This window comes from Hydra vulgaris, chromosome 01 (assembly GCF_038396675.1).
Source record: "Hydra vulgaris chromosome 01, alternate assembly HydraT2T_AEP".
Lineage (NCBI taxonomy): Eukaryota > Metazoa > Cnidaria > Hydrozoa > Anthoathecata > Hydridae > Hydra > Hydra vulgaris.
In genome coordinates, this window is record NC_088920.1 from 51,684,670 (window position 1) to 51,704,101 (window position 19,432).

At 26.3% G+C, this 19,432-nt stretch overlaps 2 protein-coding genes across 3 annotated transcripts in view; one reads left to right on the forward strand and one right to left on the reverse strand.

Annotated features, from left to right (window-relative positions):
* LOC100197588 (uncharacterized) overlaps positions 1 to 7,364 on the reverse strand; it is a 100,669-nt gene extending 93,305 nt beyond the window's left edge. The window contains exons 1-2 of the mRNA XM_065788541.1: positions 6,931 to 7,364; positions 6,138 to 6,268 (exon numbers count right to left, since the gene is read on the reverse strand). Of these exons, the coding sequence (XP_065644613.1) occupies positions 6,138 to 6,268; positions 6,931 to 6,973 (174 nt within the window). The 5' untranslated portion in view covers positions 6,974 to 7,364. The remainder of the gene's footprint in view (positions 1 to 6,137; positions 6,269 to 6,930) is intronic.
* Positions 7,365 to 14,725: 7,361 nt separating this feature from the next.
* LOC101235696 (integral membrane protein GPR180) overlaps positions 14,726 to 19,432 on the forward strand; it is a 46,721-nt gene continuing 42,014 nt past the window's right edge. For both annotated transcript variants that reach the window (XM_065788539.1, XM_065788540.1), the window contains exon 1: positions 14,726 to 14,847. In XM_065788539.1, the coding sequence (XP_065644611.1) occupies positions 14,727 to 14,847 (121 nt within the window). In that variant the 5' untranslated portion in view covers position 14,726. The remainder of the gene's footprint in view (positions 14,848 to 19,432) is intronic.

The following is a 19,432-nucleotide window of genomic DNA, read 5'->3' on the forward strand; positions in this document are numbered from 1 at the left end:
GTTTTTAAAAACATTCTGAATGTTTTTAAAACATTCTGAATGTTTTTAACAATATAAACAATGTTTTTATTTTTATTTTTTTTAATAAAATGTTTTTATTTTTATTTTTTTTATTAAAATGTTTTTATTTTTATTTTTTTTACTGTAAATCATGCGCGGAGTGTTGCTACATCGACTATCTTATAGCCTGACTCGCAAGGGAGTGTTGCTACATCGACTGACAAATAGCCTGACTCGCAAGGGAGTGCTGCTACATCGACTGACAAATAGCCTGACCCGCAAGGGAGTGCTGCTACATCGACTGAGGGTTTGGTTGGGGCAGGCAGTCTATCATTATTAAAAAAAAAAAATTCCAGTCTTGCATTTTAATTTTTACTTTTTGTCAACAAAATATGGAAAAAACTTTCGGACAACATCTAAGGGTTCTATATATATATATATATATATATATATATATATATATATATATATATATATATATATATATATATATATATATATATATATATATATATATATATATATATATATATATATATATATATATATATATATATATATATATATATATATATATATATATATATATATATATATATATATATATATATATATATATATATATATATATATATATATATATATATATATATATATATATATATGATTTAAATGTGGAGTCTGTAGAAAAACAGTTGGAGCATATTTATACATTAAAGAATTATTAGGCAATCACAAAAGATGTAGAGGTATACAAGATGCTCTTATTGGTTTCGAGTGTTTGAAATATTTGTTTTATTCTTGATAAAACAGAGAATTCAAACAAAAGATTGAAATAATTAGTGTTGTAAGTTAAGAGTGTTTTGTTAATATTAATTATCTCTGAGAAAGAACTGGTCAGCTGGTAAAGCAGAATAGAAACCAAGAGCAAAAGTAAGATTTTCCTTGCCAAGTTCAGGGAATTATTTCAACTTTTAACAGCAAAAAATGCTTTAAAGTAAAAGATTAAAAACCAAAGAAAAATTAAATGTTGTGTGCATCCTTAATGTTCTGATGTGTGGCAGAGATAAAATAGGCAATAAAAGAAGGCAAGGTTTAGAAAAAAATGTAAAGATAATGACCAAAGAAATGTATACTAAAAAAAAAGAAGCAGTAACTGCCTTCAAAAGCATCAAAATTTAGCTAATCAGTATTAACATAAGTATTTACAATTATAATAATTAAGAACTATTAATAAAAAAAACCACACAGTTGTCATTGAAAACTCTTGAACTTTCTACATCAAAATTACATATTCTTAACTGACTTTGCTTTAATTTTTATTTTTCAGCCATAACTATTTTAAAACTTATTTATAAAAAATAGAAAAAATAGTATATGGAAGTGGTTTTAACTAATTATTCAAAGAAGTTATTAGCTTAAATGAAGCTCATAGGCAGTATAACTAGAGATGGGCTGGAACCAGATTAAGTCCCCGATTCCAGGTACCTGGAAGAAAAAACTGGGTCCAATTCCAGGTACACGGCACCAAGTTCATATTAAAAAGGTGGTATAAAAGCTTGAAAAATCTCTAGCGCTGAATTGTTTTCACAAAATAACGCTGATTAATTTGCTTTAATTAAGTTTGATCTTTAAATAGTTAAGATCTTCGCATCTGTACTTGGATAAAATTTTAAAAAATTTCAAGTGAGACACGTCTATATTGAGTACAGGGTTGCCATCTGGAGTTTTTTAAAGCCAGATTTCTCAAATCTGGTTTGTTTTTTATCGTTTGGCTTGGAATTTTTGTTTTGGTTTATTCTAGAAAATCTGGTTTAAATCTGGTTTATTTTAAAGTCTTTGGTTTTTTTTTGTTTTATCTGGTATGTTTTTTAAAATCTGGTATAAGTCTGGTTTATTTAATAATAAATCAGTTTAATCAAGTTTTTATTTCATGAAAAAAGTAAATTTGAGGGAAAGAAAGATTTTGTAGAAGAACAATCAAGTTAAAAGAAATGAAAGAAATGAGCACATTAAAATCTTAAAGCATTAAAAACTTTTACTTGTAATGTCATTAAAATGTTGCTTTTATCCCTTAACTGCCAAAATTATTAGAAAATTCTTATATTCAAAATGAAATTTTTTGAGAAAAATTTGCCTGTAATAAATGTTGTTTCCCAAGTTGAAAAGGCTTTTTCAAATCTACTGTAATATCTTATGAATGCAAAAAGTGAAGAAATTAAAAATCATTACAGAAATCATAAAATAATTGACATTGCATCATTAGAGCAAGTCTAAAAACTTTTAAGAAAAATGAGTTTCTAAAAACACAGCTGAGTTCTAAACTTTTAGACCATTTAGAAGTTTCCTGAGACCTAGACCTCTGCAACATAGATGTTTTCTGCCTTGGCTGTCTGTCTATGTGTTCCGTTTCTAACTATTTTAAATTTCACTTCTTTCTATTTCTCTATCGAAGCTGTGTGGTAATTTATATTTTTCTGCCAATTGAGAAGCAAGTTTTTTTGGGTTAGTTGCTTCCCTGGCAGCCCTGGCTCTGGCCAGGGTTGCCAGGGATGGCAACCCTGGCCAGAGCCAGGGCTTTTAATAAAGAATGTCTTTACAGATGTTTTGGTAAATAAGAATCCATATTAAATAAATACAAACTCACTGCTAACCAAATATATATGAAATAGTAACAAATGGGTAATTCAAATGTCAAATGACATAGGTCATGTCACTATATATCTCAGATTTTGCTAATTTTTGTACAGATAAAAATGCTTCGTAAAATAAAAGTTCTTTAAAAATTTTAGTCTCTGGCTCTAAGAAAATCCTTAAAATATGACCATTTTACTTGTAAGAGATATTAGCTAGGCCCCTCTTGTCCCCTCAGAACTGCAACATTTATTTAGAGGTTTCAAGTCACATAACTTCATACATATTTGATTTTTCTCTAGCTCTAGATTGCTAGTAAAGTTTGTTAAAAGGACCATGCAGGTGCATAAATGTTACCATAACATCTTGCTCAATATTGTCAATTTCATTTATCATACCAATCCCATTGGTCCTATTGTATTTACACAGAATTAATTCACCAAATTTCAATGTATTAATGGTAATTTGCTGATTAGGTTGAATAACTTGAATACCAAAAAAAGAAAACATGTCTGTTATATTAAAATCTTTCCTTGTTTGTTTAAACCTAATTTTTTTTTTTTTTAAATAGTTCACAATTCTGTCAGTCTTTCTTTTTCAATCTTGAAAAAAATAATCCCTTTAATATTATTTGTACAGTAGTCAAACATTTTATTACAACTCAATATCTAGTCATTTATGGGCCTTTGTAGACTTGCATTTACAGTTAATCATTTAAAAGTGCCACCAATACCATCACATGGTGACTTACCATGGCTTGTAGCAAAAAATATTCACTCTGCATTAATGTCAAAATCATCTTTAGGGAGACAGATATTGTAAAGGTTTTTGCGGTTTTTATACTATGCAGCACAACCATCTAAAAATAAAAATCTTTGAAATATTAAGATAATTTTCTTTTAAATAATTAATTATTTAAGTCTGAACTTCCTATACAAAACCATGCTCATTATCTTCTGACATAAAACAAAACTTTTTTTTTAAGCTGGTTATTTTTGTTTAAAAATAGAGGGCAATGGGGTAGCATACAATAACTTTGGCAATCTTGCTTGACATTTTGTAATGTAAGAATGAGCTGTTAACTTGTTTATTGCTTCTGATTACAACAATTTTTATTCTTCAATTGTTGTTGTCTGACAAATCAATATTATTGTGATGTTTTCTTTTCAATTCAAAAAAGATTTAAATCATACAATGTAAAATTCTGTTAAAATCATTATTTTATATGGATAGCTGTTTTTAATCTATCTAATATACTTGCAAAAATAAAATTTTTTTAAACATATGTACTTGCTTAAAACATTTTAAGGAAGATCATTGAATACAGAATGATCAAAAGCCGAATAGAACAAATATAAACCAAAAATACTTTTTGAAGACAATATTTTCAAAACTAACTTTACTTTATGAAAATGCAAAAAAAATTTTTTTTGAGAAAAGTAGGGCATGACCCCAGTGCCTTAACATTATGGACCCACTAGTCATCTGCCCTGGAAACAATTTTTACACACGTTTATAAGGACTACACAAATAGTGAAATTTTCAGCATTTGTGTCTAAATCTATCACAACATTCCGTTACAAAAAAGTGGCGCTCATGACCCAGCACCTCCCATCTACCCACCCTCTCTGGTGTCTTGGGCCCTGAAAATAACTTTAACATGCACCTTCATTGGCACTACAGAAAGGCCAAAAGTATCAGAGCTCCAGTTAGTCTGAAAGGTTGTGAAAAATCAAAATCCTTATATTTTCTGAAAGATCAATAAATACAGAATGTGTACAATTTTTTTTTTTTTTGATATCATCAATGCATGGTATCATCAAGACGTGGGTTTCTTGAGCATCAAAATCAGGCATATAAAAAATTGCCTGAATTTATTAAATTTGATAAATACAGGTACTTAAAATAATTTTTTACATTTCTGATCATTTTATTGGATTCTTTACCTCTGAAAATAGCCAGGTACAAATTTATAAGTAATAAGATAAGTAATATTTTTAAAGTTATATAACTTGAAACCTCTAAATAGACATTGCAATTCTAAGGGGACAAGTAGGCCTGGCTAACATCTATTAAAAGTAAAATGATCATATTTTAGGATCTTCTTGGAGCCAGAAGCTAAAATCTTCAAGGAATTTATATTTTATTAAGTACTTTCAACAGTATAAAATTTTTAAAGTGGTGAAAAAGGTTTAACCACCACAAGTGTATATTGAAAAAATGCTGAGGTGAACTCATACCTCCTTTGATAATATTTTAATGCAAACAGATAAACGATTGCTTGAAGTAAAGTGCACCACTGGGTGCACTTTACTTCAAGCAATTTTTAACAACAAATTTTATTTGTTATACTTTCCTGCTCCACTGGGTACCATTATAATGTTATACTTTCTTGCTCACACACCCTATCATCTCTAACCTTTGAACAGACCTTTTTTCATATCTCTGATAATTAATTATAATTCTTGTTGGTAAAAAACATACTCTGGACATACAATTAAACAAACTACTGTGTCAGAACTATTGGGAATTGCATACTCAAAATCAGTTTGAAATTGTTACTGTTGTGAATGGCTTTAAATCTACCCATATTTGACCATGAAACAGGCATGACTTTGATGATGATTTTTGTGCTTCTATACTTGCAATCGGAAACTCTGTACACACTCTTCTGTTGGATATCAATAACCAAGAGCTATCTGAAGTGGTTGCACAGGAAAATAAAAAAATCCATGAAAAGGAATGCATTTATAAATCAAATAAAAATTTATTTAAATAATTTAACTCCTATCACAATAATAAAACGAAACAATGAGTGCTCTACCTTATCAATCAAAATAACTTCAACACAGGATAAAGAAAATATAAGAAATACAAAAAATAAAAGAAATGCAGTATTTAATAAAAATTTTCATTAAAATTAAAAGGAAGAAATGTTATTAGTCTTTTTTTGTTGGCAGAGATAAGGTATTTAAGATTTAGTGTATTTTACATGAATTCATACAGACTTTTTATTTTTATTATAATAAACAACTACAATAATAGTACATGTTGTGAACAACACATTTCAATTTTGTTTATTTGATAAATCCTGGATTTTAAACAATTTTTTTTTAAGGGATACAACTTGAGCAACTTTACCTTGTATATGCATATTTTTTTGAAATTAAACAAAATTATGCAAATGTTTTTTATAATGTGTATAATAATATTTTTTTAAATATTTTTATGATATTTTTACAATTTTTTTAAGGGGTACAACTTGAGAAACTTATATATGCATATATATGCATTTTTTTTTTGAAATTAAACAAAATTTTGTGAATATTTTTTATCAATTCTACTTTTTAACAACTACAATATTTAATGATAGTAAGGTTAATGTTTTAAAGGATTGATGTTCTATTATTATTCAATTATAAGTTATACATTTTAAAGAAAAATTTACTTAATAGCTAAACTTATTAACTAGAGTCAAAATAAAGTAATTAAAATTTACCTACCACAATACTCCATCCAATATCAAGATTGGCAGTGTAAAAAGGCTGATCTTCCAAAGAAGCATTAAAATAAGTACCAGGTGTTGGATAATCTGGATGCCATCTTAAAGTTGGTGCAGTGATTATAAAGGAAACTGAAACATTTTTTGAAAAATCTTAATACTGTACAAATATACAAATATAAAATATACAAATTTCTCTGCTTGGTATACTTAAATATTTGTAAAAGCTTTTTTATCTTTTTTTAACAATTTTTTTTTTCAATGTGCAGCAAAGAGTATATAAATCAATTGATTTATTTAAAGATAGGTGTAGCAAATGTGTATAGATTGACTGATATTTGCAGAGATTGATACATTAAGAACCTGCAAATTGACATATTAATTTTTCTTTGAAAATACTAAATATTAACAACAAAAACTTACGACTATTAAAACTCCAATAGTCATAATCTATACCACATAAAAAAAACCTGTGTTAAGTCAAACTAAGAAGTATATATGTTTTATTTTTAAAATACAATTGTTAAAGTACAAATATCATTTTCTTCATTTAAATTTAACTATTTTCAAATAAATATAACAGCTTTCTTATAATCAACAACGTTACTACTACTTTAAAGTAAGAAAAACTTTTAAATTAAAGCAGCATTAAATGGACGCTTTATAAATACAGTAAATTGTGAAATAAAGATTTAAAAAAAAGCTTATACTGTAAACAAGTAAAAAAAAAAGAAAAAAAGAAAGTAGAATAAATTTAAATATAGTCGTCCACAAAGTACTTTTTTAATACCTACCTAATCTAATAGTAACCACTATGGTAACACAATAGTTATTCATAACTAATATAATAAGTTGCTTGAATACTTCTATAATTTCATTTTTTTAAACAAAGAAAAAGACATTAAATTCTTATACTTTTATCCCGACGTGATAGTTTTTTTACAAACATGATGTTTCTATGACAACTCTAATTTCTTCGAATTTCAGTCGAATACCGTTTTTTTTCTTTCTATTGTTTTAATGATATTTTTGTTTAGAATTTTTAGTTATTATTGACACATGATTGTTGTTGTAATTTCTAAATGGTTCATTATTTTTTATGCAGTAATTCTGCTTGTATTACAAATATACTATTTCCAAACAGTATTATGAATTAACTAATTTTACTGTTACTAAGGTGCTGCACAAACCTTTGGTTCCGAGTCAGAAACTCTATTCATTGTACTACGGCTGCAATATAGGACGTAGCTGTATCAACTTACGTAAAACTTTAATAAATATAAATTTTTGATAGTTAGAAATTTATTCTTTATAAGTAATTTAAAATAAAAAAATTTTATTTTAAATTTTTATGTTTTTAAATAGATTTATTTATACCTAGAATTTTGATTCTATTTTGATTCTAAAAAAACTTTGTTTCTTTTTTTAAAAGCGTACTTAGATATAAGTTTCAAAAATAATATTTGATATTATTCTAAAATGATTTGAAATATCATGTATTTTATAAAAACTTTTTAAAAAACGGTCAATTTCCGCATTTATTTGGAAAACAGTTAGATTATAAATAAAATAATTTCAGCAATATTTATTTACAATCTAACTACACTATTCACTACAAGAATATTTGAAATTCAAATTTGAGTTTCGAATTTTATCAGATTTAGAATTAGTTCAGTCGTAATTATTTGTTAAAAAAATTCTAGCGCTTTAAAATAATGATGCCTTCCCAACAAACATTCTATAGCGAAATTTCAGTGGACCTATTTATGCATTTTGAGGGGACCAATGTAGTCTTGCTCATCGGTTACTTAGTGGATCATTATAGGCAGTTTTCAAAAGTAGCTAGCCAATGACTAGCCACAATAAACATGTCGAAAAGTTATCGGTCTGCCATTTATAGCGGCAAAACTCCTATAAACCGCTAAAAATGCCTATGTAGGTCCACTGCAAATCCACTAAAGCAATGTTTGTTGGGTTGTAAATAAATTCAACTTTTAAAAAGTTTTAACACTAATACCAGCTTAATGAGAACTCATATCAGAACCTTCCATCCAAACAAAGCCGGAGCAGTTAATTTATTTGAGGCAGCATGAGATCAAAAAAAAACTGGATGACATTGCAAAGCTCAAAAAGTTATACTATCAAGTGGAGATAAAGACCTCTAATATGAAAATAGATCAACCTAACCACTCAGGTTAAATTCTCCCTAATTCTGAAACTGTTTTTTTTGGCTTAACGGTTAAGATCAAATTTGAATTCGATGATTCGATTGAAGTCGATGATTCGATTGAATTCGATGATGATTCTGAGCATTCCAAATATTGAAAATCTTTTCTTAAATTAATTTTATTTATAAATTACATATAAATTATATTATTAAATCCACAGAATTTAAAGCAATCTTCAGGAAACCATCATTTGTGCGAATAACGTTTCTAAACTATCATTTTTCTTGCATTTCTTTGTAACAAATTTCAAGCTGGATTAAAAATCTTTGGTAAACATTCCGTTGTAATTTTAACTATTGTAGATCTTGTTGAGATATCCACATTAATCTTAAATGTTTTTTGCATATGTTCGAAGTTTTTCTTATTATAGTTTTTCTTATTATAGTATTTTGCATATGTTCGAAGTTTTTCTTAAATGTTTTTTGTATATGTTCGATGTTTGTTGCATATGTTCTTAAAAAGAGTGTTTTTCGTTGCAATCAATTTTTATTTATTAGCTTTAACCTGCATATGTACATCATATTTTACGCGTTTGTTGTTGTGAGCTTCACTAAAATTCTCCTTTAGTACTTTATTAACACCAATTAATAACACCAATTTTTGTATTTCTGAAATAGCAATTTTACTCCTGCTAATGATCATGCTTTTGAAACTACAACGTATAGTTAGCCATGATCAGCTTTTCAATGTTTTTTTACGTCTTGACGTTTTGCTTTAAAAGAAAAATGCAAATCATATGATTCCAATATAATAAGTGGAATAGTCATATTTTTTTATAGTCCATTTATTTATGAAACAATTACCATATGTAATAGGCTTAAAGCATGCACTTGGGGTCAAGTTGTGCAAAGGTTATTTGTAAAGCTCTTAAGAATATCTTGGTTTCTTCAACGTTTGCGCTCATGTTCTTTGTTAAAATAGAGCTTTTAAAATATATTTATGATTGCAAATATTTCAAAATGCATTCAATAATTTTGGTTTTGTACCATTTATCACCACTGGTAAACACAGTCTCCGATTCCTTCCAACAGTTACATAACTTTCACCAAAAAGCAGAGTGCCAAAATTATCACCAACAGCTATCATAAGTCAATTATTAACTTCAATATGGCATCTGAGACATAAAATGTTGCATTTTGGTCCTTTAATAGTATTAAATGCATTCGTTTCCATCGGTTGGTTTGCTTCTTGCAATTATTTCAGATGTAGAGCATTCATAGTTACAGAACATAAATGCTTTACATCTGGACACAAAAAGTTTTAATGTCAATCAAACTGTGATTTTTAGCAACTAGTTTTGACAAAACTCACAAAAAGTTTTTTTAACTAGTTTTTCTTTTGTCGCCATTTAGGGCTTACTTGTAGCGTTGTCTAATTACAAAAATTTACTGTGACTTGTAGAGTTTCGGAAGTTTATTCACCTACAAAAGTTTTTGAAATAGTTGCTAGCGAATAGTCAAAGCAGAAGGCTGTTTGGCAAATTTATTTTACAAACTCCTCACTAAATATCAAGACTTTTATTTAATAAAAACAATCTAAAACCAGACTTGCTTTATCTATTTCACAACTAAGTTGACAGGCGCACTTACAAGTATATCTTGATAGTTATAGTTATAAGTCAAGCTGCTACAAAAAGGCATGTCGTTTGAATATGCGGGTTACGTTCTGAACGTCTTTTTAAACATTTTTTAAATATCTGCTAAACATTCTAAAGTTTGGAACGTTTAAAAAATGTTTAAAAGTGTTTACAATCCCAAAAACTATTTTTGTGAGCTACTTTGGTATTGCCAAAAAAGAAACGTGAACAATTAATATATACTACTCTTTAGTTTACAAAGCACCAACCATTTTAATAAAAAATCTCCACACAACTTTGTCAATTTCTTCCTTTAATAATACATTATTTAAATTTAAAGATAAGTTTAAGCTCTAAGATAAATTTCTTTTTTGTCTTTGGATGATTTTGTATAAAGTACTCAATCAAGTTATTATCCATGGGTTTTTTAGTGAACTGGGTCCAAAAAAAAAGTTAGAACTCGAAAAAGTTTCGTTTCATATAGCAAACTCTTCATAATTCTGAACAGTTTTAGATTAGGCTGGTAAACTGATTACGCTTCCATTCTCGTCGGCAATGCTAATTTCTAGTGACTTTAAAATGTTAACCAATCTATCATTGGACAATTCAGGCGAGCGAGGACAAAGGTCAAGAATATTAAGAAATCTCCTTAATAACAAAAATGATCAGGTTCTGCACTTCTCTTTTTATATTTATAAGTTTTAAAAATAATGACAATTAGTGTCACAGTTCTGTGACTGTAAATTTTTTTAGCAATAATCTCGTTTGTTTTTTTTTAATTCTCTTTTTCTTCTCTGACTTTTTAGCTCATGTACCAAATGATTTTCTTTTTCCCCAGTCAATCATGATTATTGACAGATTTTGAGTAAAAGAAATTAATATGAAACTAGGCTTCACCACTTAAATAAATTAAAAACTGAATAATGGTGAGCCACTCGTAGAGCTATAATGGGTTAGATCCAGTGGCGGAAAACTTTTCGGCGCTTCTTTTTTGGAGGCCTTTTTTGTGTGCCACGGCATAAAAAATGTCAAATAAAATAAAAAAATGTCCTCAAAACTATTTCAGGGCCTCTAAAATAGCCTCCCCCCCCTCCTTAATCCAGCACTGGTCGGGTCTAGATCCAACCCAGTTTGACCCGTTTAAATTAAGTATGGGTCTTATATATAAGTTACAAAACCAACTAGACTCCGAACCATCAGACCTGTTAATTAAAAGATTTGGATATGGATCTTATCAGTATTGGATGAGTAAAGGATGGCAAAACTTGCAGAATCTTTATTATTATTTTTTTAATCTTTAAGTTTACATTGGCAGTATGTCGTGTAATACAAATTTGAAATCTGAAAGTAGATCGTAATGATCTTGTCGTCAGAACTATATAAAAATAGCAATATAAACAAAAATAATACAAGTAGTTTAAATCAAAATAACAGTCTATAAATGTTAAAAAATAAATGGTTAAAAGTTATACTTCAAATATATTTTAATATATTATCAGTTGAAAAAATAATATTCTTTTACTTTTTTTAAAAAATTGGAAAAGAGATTGACAAATCAAAATTCGGCTAAACAATTTAGTTTAAAGATAAGGTGGTCAATACAAAATTTATATCAAACTAATTAAACTTTGTTCGACAAAAAGGGTTCGTTAAAATAGCTGTTAACTCGCAAACTATTTTTTTTTCTTTTTATTGCTTTAAGAGTACACAGATCGTAAAAACATTTAATAATGGGTTACTCATGCAACATAACGTAAAACATAAGTTATTACAAATGTTAAGTATATAAAAGTTCAAAACATTTTTAAATAAAGCTTTTGTGTTTGAAAAACAATTTGAAAAATATATTACGCGCATTGCATGTTTATGATGGTGGTAAAGACTTCGTAACTTATTTTTACCTGTACGTCCTCAGATAAAATATGCATAATTTAGATAGCTATACATAAATGAGTAGTATATATTTTTTTAATTATTTTTATTTTCTATAATTTCTAACCTTATAAAAGAATTCCAACATTTTTTCAACCTTTGTTGATAAATAATAATCATGAGCTTTCCATGACAGATTTTCAATAAAATAAATGCATAGGAACGTAATAACAAAACCTTATTTAATTTCTACTCTATCGATAAAGAGTTTAGGCATATTATTCGGTAAAAGAGGTTTTTTTTGTCGAGGAATGGAAAACAATCCATTTTGTTTTGTAAATATTCAAGGTTAATTTGTTGCATTTGAACTAGGTAGAAATTTGTATAAGTTCCTTATTCATATTAAAAAAAAATTTGTTTAAAGATAGAACCCAGTGGAAACCACCATTTATTTTATTTAATGTTTTATTTTTGAGACTAACAAAAAGCCGTTCAGTGCTAAGGGAAAATAAATTAGCTCCGAACTTAACTCTTCTGCTTCTTTTGTGTGTACAAAAAAAATTGAGAGATTCAAAACACGTGGCGCTAAAAAGTTCATCTTTGAAACTAAAAGATGAATGACAAGTGTACTTAGATTGATTGATTGTTGATCCAAAAAGATTTGATATACTTGAGAACTGTAGGTATGTTGGAGTCAGGTAATAAAATGTTTAGAAAAAGATAATTTGTTGCTTCTGAACCAGCCTTTAGCACAGGTGGTAGAATTATTTATAAGTATAGCAGTTCTATGGTGCCACATTGGAAGACATTGTACACTCAAAAGAATATACCCAACCTATTAATAGCCTTGATTACATGTAACATTGCAGAAAACGTCGAAACAATTTTTTTGAATTCAATAATTACCATAGGATTTTTATTCCAATTAAAAAATTTTCGGTCAAAATAGCCTCTCCTTGTCATTACGGGAGCATAAAAAAGGGAGAATTTTTATAATTGTTTTTTTTTTCGAGGAAAAATATTTTTGGTTGTAAACCCCAAAAAACATTGTCCCTGGCCGTTTCTTTGCACGGCAAAGAAACGGCCAGTGGCAATGTTTTTTGGGTTTTACAACCAAATGTTGTATATATATATATATATATATATATATATATATATATATATATATATATATATATATATATACTTATATGTATATATACTTATATGTATATATATTAAACGCGAGTTGTCTACATTTGCCGACTGACTGTCTAAATTCACCGACTGACTAGTCTAACGGGTCTACATTTGCCAACTGACTTGTCTAAAATGGCGACTAATTAGACGAAAAATTAATTGATGGGGGCGGGGAAGGGGGGAGGGGATGGTGTCTAATCCTTACTCCCTCCCCCCCTCCCCTTTGCGCCGGTAATTTCCGTTTTATTACATTAAAAAAAAAAAATTAATTGAGAATTTTTTAAACTAAGCCGCTATTCATGTAAATTAAATGTAAATATTTGTATATATATATATATATATATATATATATATATATATATATATATATATATATATATATATATATATATATATATATATATATATATATATATATATATATATATATATATATATATATACATCTATATATATATATATATATATATATATATATATATATATATATATATATATATATATTAAATGCAAATTGAATATATATATATATATATCCATATATATATATATATATCTATATATATATATATATATATATATATATATATATATATATATATTTAATTTACATTTAATAGATTAGTTTAAAAAATGTTTTTTTAATGTTTTTTAGTTTAAAAAATAGGCTTAGTTTAAAAAATGTTCTTTTAAATTTTTTTTATGTAATAACCGGAAATTAATGTTCAGCAATTTTTCGTTAGCTTCATTAAGTTTTTATAACATTGTTGCATATATATTTGCTAATTGTTCTGTGATTTATGTTTCTTTTAAAATTTAAAGTATATAAAAAGTATTGTATAATAATAAATAAAGATATAATATTGTGTTTAAAACACATTATTACATCTTTAAATATATATGCATACATATATAAATTAGTAAAAACATGTATCTAATTTTTTTCTTCTACAAATTGTTAAATTGTTATTAATTCATTATTATTATTCATTAATAATTATAATTTAATAATAATAATTTATTTAAAATAAAGTATTTGTAGAAAATAGCGATAATCATTAATGATAATATTTATTTATAATAATTAATATAATAATCACTATTTGCTACAAATGTTTTATTTTGAATATACTATATTCAAAATAAAACATTTGTATTTAATTCTTTATATTATTTAGTAGTAAAAATATATACTGTTTTAAATTATTGTCTATATGTATTTTGTCTATATATATATATATATATATATATATATATATATATATATATATATATATATATATATATATATATATATATATATAATATATATATATATATATATATATATATGTATATACATATATATATATATATATATATATATATATATATATATATATATATGTATGTATATATATATATATATATATATATATGTATATATGCATATTATGTAATTATGTATATTATATATACATTTATATAACATATATATATATATATATATATATATATATATATATATATATATATATATATATATATATATATATACGTTTATATAACATATTATATATATATACATATATATATAGTGTTCAGAAATCAAAATATTTATCGCTACTGTTTTTAAAAAGTAAATATATATATATATATATATATTTATATATATATATATATAAATATATATATATATATATATATATATATATATATATATATATATATATATATATATATATATATATATAGAATGTTTTCAACAAGATTGGTAATACTGGTTCTATTAATAAAATACATTTCTGGAAAGTCATTGGATGGCATTTTCTCCATATATCCTGGAGTTCATCATTTAGAAAGATTCTGTTTTGATGGTAATTTTGTGCAAAAGATATAAATTTGATTGCATAATCAATAATAGCTTTATTGATTGTCAATAGATTATTTTTAAAATATAATGTAATTTATAAAGTATAAAAATGGCAAATCTTCTTATATCCATCAACAGGTTACAGTTTGGGAAAGTAGTATCTTGGTATTAATGTAAATTATATAAAAATATTTTTAGATGATGATTTTTGTTTAATAAAATTATTGAACTTTTATATTTTGTTATTAATATTGTTATATGTTAAACATTATACTTTTATTATACTTATATACGGTAAGCAACCATTGATTAAGTCATAACTTTATAAAGAAATCTATTATCTAAATCTTAGAACAGCTTTATAAAAGTTAATAAAAAAGTTATAAATCAAGAAAAAAAAGTAAAGGGAGGAATTTCCCAATAAAATATGGAAAAATAAATCAAAAGTATTGCCTATTGAATTACTATATGAAAGTTTGTAGCATATTTAAATTTTTTTTATTTATGAATTTTTAAGTCAGTAATTATACACTGAGGCATATTCGTTTAGACGCATCAATTTTTTTCTTTTTATCTTGATTTTTTTCTATGTATTGTCAACTGATATGCATGCAAGTTATTATCAAAATAATTGTTGTGTTGTGGGCAAATAAAAATCACAAAAAAAATTTTTCTATGTGTCTTTATTAACATGAGAGTATGTTTGATATACAAAAGTACATTTTTTAATTGGAATATATCTATAGACGCAGTCATATTTTTGACATTAAAAGATGGAAATTAGTAATGCGTATGTCCTCCATTACATTGGATCACCTCAAAAATTCTGCCTTTCATTAACTCCACTAGTCGTTAAAGTGTAGTTTGATCCAACTTGGACCATGCTTCAAGGATTTTACACTTTAACTCAGTAACAGTTTTAAATTGGTGTCCGGCTGCTTTAGCGTCATAAACTTTTCTTGATAGCATTCCCCTCACTTTCTCGATTGGATTTAAGTCCGGGCTACAAGCTGGCCATTCGAGAACCGGGATGTTGTGGTTTTTAAACCATTTCATAAAATGCCTAGATGTGTGAATTGCAGCATTATCTTGCTGAAATATGGCATTATCGTCCATGTTTTCATCCATATAAGTTATGAGAACATCATTTAACATTTCTGTATACTTTATTGAGTTCTTTTTAGGTAAACCACAACACAGAGTCAATTTTCCTGAATAAGAAAATCCACCCCAAATCATTAAACTTCCTCCTCCATAATTTCGTTTTGTTTGTGGGTCATTTATTCCTCTTAGATCATGCCAATAACAACTGTAAGAGTCCGGACCATCTAAATTGAACTTTTTTTCATCTGAAAATATTACGTTTTGTCACTCATGAGTCCAATGCATATGGTTTTTAGCAAACTGTAATCTAGCAATTTTATGGTGTTTTTTTAACATTAGTTTTTGGTGTAGTTTCTTCCAATTTACATTTGGTGTTGTATGTAGAATATGTGCAACATGTTTATTGGTGACAGGCAATAATAATTTATCCTTTATTTGTGTTGCATTCAATATATTTTTGGTTGCTTCGAAGCGAATTCGATTAATTTGCCGATTTGTTAATACTTTGTTGCCGTTTGTTGCTTTTTTTACACCATAATTGTCACCTTTTGCAATGTAGTTTCGTACAACATGGTCAGATCTTCCAATTTTTCATGCTATTTCTCGTATAGAAAGTGCTTGTGAGATTTCTGAGCCACGATATAAATTAATTTGTATTTTTTCGGCATCTGTCAAATACTTTCCTTTAGGCATTTCGTAAAATGCAATAAAAATGATACTGGCAGAGCAAAAGATCAAATTACACTAAAATTTATCAATTTATTTGTGTAAAAGTGATTAAAAATCAATAATTACCGTTATTAACCTGATTGCGTCTATAGATATATTCCTATTAAAAAATGTGCTTTTGTATATCAAACATACTCTCATGTTAATAAAGACACATAGAAAAAATTTTATTGTGGTTTTTATTAGCCCACAACACAACAATTATTTTGATAATAACTTGCATGCATATCAATTGACAATACATAGAAAAAAATTAAGATAAAGAGAAAAAATTTGATGCGTCTAAACAAATATGCCTGAGTGTAGTACCATTACTTACGGCATAAAAATTGCAAGTATATCTCCATTACATCAAATAGACAGTCATTAAATTGTAAAATTATTGTCTAGTTTTTTTAACTTAATTTTTTTTGGTGAAAAATTACAAATATCTGTTATCTCACTGATATCTAGTATCTTTTTTTTAGTCAGGTTTTGATTGTTTTTTACAGAAATAATATGTTAATACAAATTGTATGGAGAAAAGTTGCAAGTTATTGCAATACTAATTGAAATAAATAATAGTTTAAAGTTACTTTGTTAACATTCCTTCCCAAACAGAGTTACAAATGGTTGGAATTCTCTTCCTCAGTGGATAATATATAAAGCTAACATAAACCTTTTTAAAAACAGTAGCGATAAATATTTTGATTTCTGAACACTATTTATGGTTATCAATTGTCAGTCTTAGTTCTATGTAGTTAAGACTCAACACAACTCAAGTGTGTACATCATTTTCTATTCTATTCTAAGTTACAAAATGATATTAACTTACTAAGTTTAATCCTTTTAACTTAAAGGACAAAGAGAGGAAATCTTTTATTGAAAAACGTGAATAGGAAATTAAACTAAAAAGATTATGGCATAACTAGTTTATGAAGACCTGATCATTATTACTTAGTGTTCGATGATACCACTCCAGTCAGTTGGATACTGTTACCAGATTCCGGTATCCACTAACCTTCGAACACTATTATTACTGAGGCTCAGTTTGCTTATTCCTGAATTCTTTTACAAATTAAGCATTATAATTTTAGAAAAAGTTGCTTGATTCATCGTTAAAGGAGTCTGTTGATGAGTTTAAATTTCATAACATAAATTTGAGGTTGTAAAAATTGTGTTGAATCTGTCATAGGGTCAACTTAACATTAAACTGCTGCAAAGAAATATACTGTTATTATTTAATCTTAACATATATGTTAAACATTGTTCTAGTGTTAAGCATTGTTTGTAATTCACTATTTTTTGTAAAACTTGTTTATTCACATCCTCTAAGCCAAGGGAGCCACTACCGTTTTTTTTTTTTAATGTAAAATAATTTGTTTTTTTGATATTTGATACCATACTTTTTTTGTTAAATTAATTTATTCACCTTGCGCACTATAGAAAAATTTTAACAGAACATTTTCCCTTCAAAATTTGCTAGTAACAATTACTTGTCTTGAATTTATAAAAGTTTTGTGATATTTGTGTCAATGAAGAAGTCAGGCAAGGATTATTTTTTATATTAAAGTAAATTGTAAGAAAAACATTGTTGAAAAAATAACACATCAACAGGCCTAGTTTTAAAGCGTAAACTGGCAAAAGCCATTTAATGTAAGCGATAAGTCATTTCAATTAAGCCACTTCTTATCATTTTTTATTATTTAAACAAGTCTAAAGATATTGTTTAAGTGGTAAAAAAAAAAGAAGTAATTAATGTTATTTATGTTCGAATAATGATTATTTAAAAATGTTTGAATAAAAATATAATTTGATATTTGCGCATTTTTGCACAATATCTCAACTAATTACATTTGCACAAATGTAATTAGTTAAGAAAAAACCAAACAAAAATTAGTTTTTTTTATTCTAACTTTTCCACCAAGAATGTTCAGCAAAAGAAAAGAAAAAAAGATGCTACACAACGCTTAAAAAAAGAAATTTTAAAAACAGTATTAAAAAACTTTTACTTATCATTTAAGGCCTTGTTTTAAATTAAAAAAATGCTTAATGTATTAGCTTAACGTGGTATTTGACGTCATAAAATTCTCTTTATTTTTTTACTTTTTAAAGATATTAACTTTTTTAAATTACTGCAATAATATTAATTACCACAAAGTGAGTTAAATGTTATTTAATGGCTTTTTTATTATTACTATAAGGGAGTTTTTATTTTATTTTATTTTTTTTTAAATTAAATAGTTAAATTTATTACTTTTTTAAAAATGTTTGATATTTACAAATTTCTTTCTTTTCTCGACATTTGCATAAATGTTAAAATATGTTACATTTTTGAATTTTTAAAGTGATTATTTCTAGAATTTCTTATTGCGGCTTTGCAACTACAAATGATTTTTTATTTTAAAAAAATTAGCGAGTAACAAATGAAAACTTACCTTAATTTATTTACTTTATTTATTAAAAGTTTATTATTTTATAAATAATTTGGTTGTGAAAACAGTTATTTTTCCAAACATCATTCATTAAAATTATATTACAGTATACATAGTTTATTAAAAAATAATCGCTGTGATTTAACTTGCGTTATAAAAAAAAAAGTTTAACTTACATTTTGTGCTAATTTTTGATGCAGTCAGTGAAGAACCCAGAGTTTATTTGGGGATACCGCTTTTTTTGTGGCAATGTTTGGGGAGGGGGGAGGGAGTTGAGTTTTTGTATCCCCCCTCCCTCCATCTCTCTCCTCCCCCTCCCCTAGTTAAAATCGGTGCCTCAAC